Source organism: Eriocheir sinensis, unplaced genomic scaffold, assembly GCF_024679095.1.
Source record: "Eriocheir sinensis breed Jianghai 21 unplaced genomic scaffold, ASM2467909v1 Scaffold79, whole genome shotgun sequence".
In the NCBI taxonomy this organism is placed as follows: Eukaryota; Metazoa; Arthropoda; class Malacostraca; order Decapoda; family Varunidae; genus Eriocheir; species Eriocheir sinensis.
This window is the reverse complement of record NW_026112153.1, coordinates 61,298-70,000: the sequence shown is the minus strand read 5'-3', so window position 1 is coordinate 70,000 and position 8,703 is coordinate 61,298. Positions and strand designations below refer to the sequence as shown.

Below are 8,703 nucleotides of genomic sequence, written 5' to 3'. Positions count from 1 at the left end.
ACACTATTGATTCGAACCAGTACTTAGTGTTCATGAGCGTTATCGTTGCTCGATAAATGAGTACGATGCTTGGTGTTACAGGCGCGAAAATCTGAAAACGTCGGATCGGATAGGTTAATGCAATCAATCGCTGGTGTGGTAAGTCGTTTGTATAGATGGTGTATAATGTTGGCGAAATTGCGCTCCTTGTGGAACTCCTGCTGTTAGTTTGAGGGGGGGACCTGTAATTCACGATTTCTATCTTTGCGCGTCTGTGAATGATGAAGTTGTTTAAGAATTTGGTGGTGGTATCTGGGAGATTTAAATGGGCTATTTTATATTGCAGGCCATCATGCCAAGCTTTGTCGAATGCTTGAAACATCTCTAGCATTAAGTAACATTGTTTTTTCTGTGCTGTGTGATGCTAGTGTCTCGTGTACAGTGGTGAGTGCTGTATCTGTTCCTCGTTTGTTTCTGAAGCTATGCTGAGTTTTATTTAATATATTATTTTCTCCTAAAATTGTCTGAGTCTCGTGTTCATGATTTTTCCATGATTTAGCCAGTGACTTCTAATAAAGAAATTGGTCTGTGGTTTATTGGGTTGGTGGTCTGTGTTAGGTTTGGGTATTGGTTAGATGATTGCAATTTTGAATTTCTTGGGAAATATCCCATAGAGAGGGTGTGGTTGAATAGCTATTGGAGTTTTATGAGTAAGTATTCTGGTAGATTTTCAATACTGATTTGTTGATTTTAGTTTCTCCTGAGTATCATTTTTGAAGTTTTTATTGCGCTTTGTATTTCTGTTTGTGAGATAAGCGTCTGTGTGCTGTGTGCCTTGGGGTCTGCCTCATATTTGATATATTATGTGTGCTGTGTTGCTTCATTTATTTGTAGGTATTCTTCGACTTCTTTGTTGGTCTGTGTCATATTGAGCGTTTTCCTCGGAGTAATTTTAAAAATGTTTTCCCAGATTTTGGAACGTTTCTCCTTTCTCTTCGTCTTCTGTAAGTTTACGGTTGTTTTGATGAGATGTTGTTTTACTGTTGTTTGCTTCAAGTTTAATGACCTGTTTCAAGATTTTGAGGATCGTGATAACTTTTTGTTAGTTTTGTTAGTGACTGGTGTAGTTTTTGTCTGATGTTTTCGCTTTTTTTCTGTATTTCTGTTGTTAGTGTTTTGTATCGATTATATTGTACTATATTCCAACCTTGTACTTCTTCTTGTGGATGCAATTGTTGGAACTGGTGTTGGAGGTGTCTTAAACTTGGACTTGATATTTGTTTCTGCGATATGATTTTTCTTTTCATTGGTATATTGTTGGCCATTCCTTTTTCTATTACCTTATGCCATTGTTCCATTTTGTTATCTATTGTTTCCTTGATAATATGATCTTCTATTTCTTTCGTTTCTTTTTCTTATTCCACTTCCTCTTTTAGTTTTTCCCAATTTGCCTTTCTCATACCAAATGTTGGAGGGATTGAGTTAGTGATGGCTTTGCTTGTTAACGTAATGATTATGTAAAGATGGTCTGAAGTGGTAGGTGGCCGAGGGTTTATTATTGCGTTATGTGTGGCTTTGTTACTGGATATTATCATGTCGTATGTAGTAGTACGTGTGTTTTGCGAGAAGGGGTGGTGGTGGTGGTTATGGTATAGTGGTTGAGGTGATGATTTTTGTGTCTTCCTTTCCTCCACTCGACCTTCCTCTCCCTCCTCTCCTCTCACTCCTCTAGATATACTTCCTCTCCCTCCTTTCCTTCTCCTTCCTCTCCCTCCTCTCCTCTCACTCCCCTCCATATACTTCCTCTAAGTCCACTCCTTCTCCTTCCTCTTCCTCCCCTCCTTCTGCTTCCTCTCCCTCCTCTCCTCTCACTCTCCTCCATATACTTCCTCTCCCTCCTTTCCTTCTCCTTCCTCTCCCTCCCTTCCTTCTTCCACTCCCTCCCCTTCTTCTCTTTCCTCTCTCTCCCCTCTTTTTCCTTCCTCTCCCTCCTTCTCCTTCTCCTTTTCCAGCATCAATACGAAAGAAAGTGAAGTTACTCCTAGTAAAGAAAAGTTCAGCTTTAAGAAGAAACCCAACTGGTATATCATAAAAAAACGCGTATACAGTAGATACATATCAACTCAGAGTGAGGCTGACAAACTAGAGTTGGACAGAATTCGCCGCGAAACCAAGAAATTAATAAATCGAAGCAAGAAAAGTCTTGAAGAATATATAGCGGAAACAAGTAAAGCTAATCATAAAGATTTTTTAGCTATGTAAATAATAAAGTCACTCACTTGTGGTATCGGACCGCTTGCTAATGATAATGGTAACCACACGAACAATGAAAATGAAATGGCTACAATCCTAAATAACTTTTTCGCATCCGTATTTACCGACGAAGATTGTTTAGCACCCGACTGCCGGAGGCTAGAAGGACCGAAAGATGTTATGGCGTGCTCATCGTAGAAAGTGACATTTTACGCACAATTGAAAAGATTAAAGTAAGCAAAGCTCCTGGTCCAGACAAAATACCCCTTGGGTCTTAAAAAGAAATCAAACATCAAATTTGTAAACCGCTTTCCATCATATTCAATAAATCTTTAACAGCTGGAAAAGTTACGTCGGCTTGGAAACTTGCATATGTCACACCAATTTTCAAAAAGGGGGACAAGTCTCATCCAGGAAACTATCGACCAATTAGCCTGACATCGATTGTTTGTAAGTTAATGGAGACTATCATTCGCGACAATATGGTGAAATTCTTCGAAGAAAATAATATAATAAATAATTCGCAACATGGCTTCCGTAGTAAACGTTCGTGTTTGACTAACTTACTTGATTTTTTTCATTATATTTTTGAGGTGTTTGATGAAAGCAGATCAGTAGATATCATATATCTGGATTTTCAAAAGGCATTTGATAAGGTCCCCCACCAACGATTGCTCAGCAAACTATTGGCGCACGGTATCTCGGGTAACATTCACAATTGGCTTGCGGACTGGCTCTCTGAGCGGAAACAAAGAGTAGTTCTAAACGGTGTTACATCTAACTGGCACGATGTCAGAAGCGGCGTACCTCAAGGATCAGTGCTTGGCCCCATGCTCTTCTTGATTTATGTTAATGATATCGATGATGGGCTCACTTGCAAAGTATCAAAATTTGCTGATGACACAAAAATTGCTCGTTAAGTAACTGCGACACTCGACGAAGAAGCTTTACAATCAGATCTAGATCAAAATGCACGCTGGGCCAATCAATGGCAAATGAAATTTAACGTTGACAAATGTAAAGTGTTGCACATCGGAAAAAATAACAATCGCGTTCGGTACGTAATGAATGGCCAACAACTTTCTGCAGTAAGTAAAGAAAAGGATCTTGGAATCACTATATCAAGCGATTTAAAGCCCGGTCAGCATTGTTCAGAGGTAGTTAAAACTGCAAACAAATTGGTTGGCTTCATCGGACGAGTCTTTAATAATAAATCGGAAAAAGTAATATTAAAACTGTATAATTCGTTGGTTCGACCCCGTCTAGAATACTGTGTACAGTTTTGGTCTTCCTATTACAGAAAAGACATAGAAAAGTTGGGACGGGTTCATCGAAGAGTAACAAAGATGATTCCTACGTTGAGAAATTTATCATATGAACAAAGGCTTAAAGAAGTAAATTTATTCAGCCTATCAAAACGAAGAATGCGAGGCGATCTGATAGAAGTGTTTAAAAAGTTTAAAGGATTCAGTGATATTAATGCGGAAGATTACTTTACAATTGATCGATCAAATAGAACAAGAAGAAATCACAATTTGAAGATAAGTGGTAAAAGATTCTCGTCGCACGAAGCTAAACACTTCTTCTTCAATCGAGTTGTTAATGTTTGGAACTCTCTACCCTGTGATGTCGTTGATAGTACAACAGTTACGGCCTTCAAGAATAGATTGGACAAGTATTTTGAATTGAACCAGCAACTAAGATATTACTCATTGTCGTAATAACGTTAAGTTCTTTCGAATACTGGTGTCCTTGTCCGTTTTTATCGCCCGGTTAGTGATAGCAGTAATGGTAGTTCTTTCCTCTTTCCTACATAAATTCCATGTAGTTTTTCCATGCTGCATGGTTCTTTTTCCTTTCCTGCCAGCTTTGGCTGGAGGGATGAGGGGGTGGGGAGGAGCCTTCGCCTTTGTTGTCCTTCATCTTCCACTTTTGATTAGATAGTGTAGCTTGTCACGGATAATATTCAGGAGGTATGGGCTCTCTCTACCGCCGTTAATACTCACGTTTTCTGCATTATTTCTGTATCAGTATATAGTGTAGACCCTGTTCACTTCCGGAAACCATAAAAAATAAAAAAATAAAATACATAAAAAAAAAATTATTCCTGGACCCCAAGAGACATACACCCTCCCTTTATCACATACCGCGCATGACTGATTGTCGCAGAAGCAGTGCCACGGCCTCGGGCTGGTTTGCCGTCAAGCAGTACGTAAGTAATGTTCAACGTACACCAGTCGGGACAATTAGGATAGGTTAGGATAGGTTAGGTTAGGTTAGGTTAGGTTAGGTTAGGTTAGGATAGGTTAGGTTAGGTTAGGTTAGGTTAGGATAGGTTAGGTTAGGTTAGGTTAGGTTAGGGAGACAGGTTAGGTTAGGTTAGGGAGACAGGTTAGGTTAGGTTAGGTTAGGTTAGGTTAGGTATACAGGTTAGGTTAGTTAGGTTAGGAGTTAGGTTAGGTTAGGTTAGGATAGGTTAGGTTGTGAGGGGTTGGGTTAGGTTAGGTTGTAAGGTTAGGATAGGTTAGGTTAGGATAGGTTAGGTTAGGTTAGATAGGTTAGGTTAGGTTAGGTTAGGCACAAACTATTTTTTTCTGGGTAATTTGTGGTGTTTTTTTTCCTGAAATATTAGGATTGTGACTTGATCAAGAAAATTGAAATAGCCCCTTTCCTAATAGTTTCCGGAAAAAAAGACTATCTCCACTTGAAAAAGCACCACATTTTACCTAGAAAAAAATAGTTTGTGCCTGGAAATTCGAGAGCCCACATCTCCTGAATTATTACCCTTGTCACAAACAGCCTCGTAAGGACCAGCAGGTCTGCTGTTGTTTGTTCTTCCTTTGTGTTCTTTGTGTTCCTTCCTCTCCCTCATCTCCTCTCACTCCCATCCATATCCCTCCCTTCCCTCTTCTCCCTGCAGTCCTTATTCTCCCTTCCCTCCCTCCTCCCTATCGCTCGCCACCCCCTTATCCTTCCCCTCCCACCCCTCATAACTCTACCTACACTCCCTTCCCTCCTTCATCCCTCTCATTACAAGTAGCGTAAGTCAACAATAGAGTACAGCAACAGTTAATGTCCGCATGACAGGTGGAGGAGGTGTGGCAGTAAGGTGACAGGTAACTGGTGCCGTGCCTAGTACCGCCGGTAAAACGAGGATCAAGCTCTACCTGTGCCATTGAGACTACACCTCACCCACCGTGAGTATTGGGGGACTTGGGCTGCCATGTAGGCCACTCGTCCTCTCCCAGTCTCCGTGTATTTCTATGTTCTTGTATCTGTTCCTCAATATCGAGGTGCTTTTCATCTGCTCCTCAATGTCGAGATGCTTTCATCTGCTCCCCAGGCCCCAAGTGGCTGTCGAGCAGACTAAATCACCAAAGCGGGCAACCACGTAAAGAGCCAATAGGCTTTCTGTTGCCTGCATTTCCATGTTTCCATGTTTCCATCCCTCCACTCTTTCCTCTCACTCACTCCCGCTATCATTAAATTCTCTTCCTCCCTTCCTTCCTCTCCCCTCCTTCCCTCGCCTCCTCCCTCTCCCTCTCCTCCCGCCACACTCGTTATTGCCGCAACAACAGGCCTCTCTGCCTCCCGTATCCAGGATCACCAGTATTCACAACAGCCTCCGTTGTGGCTGCCGTGCAGTGTGTCACACGGCGGCACTAGGGCACTGTCTGGTAACTTAATGGTCACTGCCGAGCACTGAAAACTGTCCGTCTCTTTCCCTTCCCACACACAGAATGGACGGCCCTCCACTGGGCTGCAGTAGTTGGTGAAGCTGAGTGTGTGTCTACCCTCATCCTGGTCACGCCGCCCACCCCCGAGCTGCTGCAGGCCGCCGACGGACACACCCCGGTGCACCTCGCCAGCTTTGGTGGCCACGAGGCTGTGCTGAATGCCCTGGAGGGGCTGGCTGGCCTTTTTACGCAATGGACGGCGATGGCCTGACACCCCTGCACTGGGCTGTTAAGGCAGGGCGTCTGGACGTGGTCCGGTACCTGATGGATAAGGATGGCGCCCAGTACGGGGGCCGGTGATGACCTCACGCCGCTGGACTTGGCTAAGAGGCAGGGTAAAGACTTAGCAGCGAGGTGGCTGGCGAGGAGGAGCGGCGCGGTGCATGGGGACGCCGCCCACAGCCTGAATCCTGAGGTGAGTTTTGGCACGCTGTTAGCATCGCACCCATCTGTCTGTCTCTACAATATGCCTGTCGGCTCTCTCTCTCCACAAGAAGAGCCTGTCTGCCAGTCTCAATTAGTGTTAAAGTCAGTGGCGACTGTCGTTGCAGGTCACTACCAGAGCCGGGGTGAACGCTGCAGCAGGTGACGACACGCTGCGGCCAGAGGACGTGAGGAAACTGCTTGGCTTCAGGGAATGGCTGATAGAAGACTTCAACGAGGAGGTAAGGAATGTTAACATAGCTACAATAGACAGCAAGATAAACAACATGATTACCGGTGATGATTGCAGTACTTATGATGATGAAAATACACACACACACACACACACACACACACACACACACACACACACACACACACACACACACACACACACACACACATATTAATAATAATAATAATAATTGTAATAATTAAAATGAAAAATAACAAAAAAGCATCGACGTATATGACTGATATGACTGTTGATAGAAAAATAAAAGTAGAATAATTTTTAATATTATCATCAAAATCTACGCTATGCATGTTAATATTTGTATTGTTATTACTGCTAGTCATGATATGGTTATCCACATCGTCACAACCGTTGAGATTTTTATTATTATTATTATTATTATTATTATTATTATTATTATTATTATTATTATTATTATTATTATTATTATTATTATTATTATTATTATTATTATTACTATTATTATTATTATTATTATTATTATTATTATTATTATTATTATTATTATTATTATTATTATTATTATTATTATTATTATTATTATTATTATTATTATTATTATTATTATTATTATTATTATTATTATTATTATTATTATTATTATTATTATTATTATTATTATTATTATTATTATTATTATTATTATTATTATTATTATTATTATTATTATTATTATTATTATTATTATTATTATTATTATTATTATTATTATTATTATTATTATTATTATTATTATTATTATTATTATTATTATTATTATTATTATTATTATTATTATTATTATTATTATTATTATTATTATTATTATTATTATTATTATTATTATTATTATTATTATTATTATTATTATTATTATTATTATTATTATTATTATTATTATTATTATTATTATTATTATTATTATTATTATTATTATTATCATTATTATTATTATTTTTAGTGTTTATATTATTATTATTAGTGTTTTATTCTCATACTTTTCATCAGTATATCATTATTATTATTATTATTATTATTATTATTATTATTATTATTATTATTATTATTATTATTATTATTATTATTATTATTATTATTATTATTATTATTATTATTATTATTATTATCATTACTATTATCATCATCATCATCATCATCATCATCATCATTATTTTTATTAGCACGGATGTGTTTGGGATGAGCTTATTCCCGACTAGTTTCGCTTTCGCTTCTTCAGGGGAACTGAGGCTGATCTTTTTTTTTCTTTTTTTTTTAGAGAGAGAAGAGGGGGGAAGAATCAAAAGAGTGTGGGTGAGGAAGGTAAAGAAGGAGTAGGAGGGAGAAGAGAGGGCGGGAAGTCCACCTATCTAGGGCATTTTATTACACTTTTAGGCTTACAATCAGTTCATGAAGCTGGAGTTTGGTTGATACATTGTTTGGCACGTAGTCACGATTTTGTTTACATTTGTGTTTTTGGGCGTAACGTGTAGTTGTGGTGTTTGCGTATAGCTAGCTTGCCGAGTGTGGATGCCGTGATTCTGGAGTTGCTTCCTTGGGGTTGCTCAGATTCAGTGGAGTAGCGGTGCAGGCAGGGAGTTTATTGCTTGGAAGGTCTCTGTGGTACCTGAGTATGTTCGCGTTGTCAGTGAGGGTGTTGAAGTGGAGTATGTTGACCAGGGAAAGTCTTTGCCATATTTTTGTGGCTCTTTTGTGTATTCGTATGTTGAGAGGGAGAGTGATTGTTGCCTTGTGGATTTACTCTATGGTCATGGCGTATGGGGGGTATTGGTTGGTGGCAAAACGTAAGGTTGTGTTCTGGACCCTCTGGAGCTTAGCGAGTTGAGTGTTACTGAATGTGTATGTGGGAATGGGAGGGTAATCAAGGATAGGCAGGATAAGTGTTTTTACAAGGTGGGTTTTTATGTTTGTGCATGGGCATCAGCTTAAATCTGTATAGTTCTGACGTACTGGCATACTGGACTCTATTCTAGACATGATTATAATAATCATCTCACGTGTGGGGAGGCTCCACTCACACAGCTCTTCTGGACAGAGTGGAGGCTAAGGCTCTTCGTC

At 39.3% G+C, this 8,703-nt stretch overlaps 1 protein-coding gene across 1 annotated transcript in view; it reads left to right on the top strand.

The window, feature by feature from the left end:
• Positions 1-6,180, top strand: part of LOC126994413 (ankyrin repeat domain-containing protein 42-like) — a 12,248-nt gene extending 6,068 nt beyond the window's left edge. The window contains exon 2 of the mRNA XM_050853724.1: positions 5,972-6,180. Coding sequence (XP_050709681.1) covers positions 5,972-6,180 — 209 coding nt within the window. The remainder of the gene's footprint in view (positions 1-5,971) is intronic.
• Positions 6,181-8,703: the final 2,523 nt, after the last annotated feature.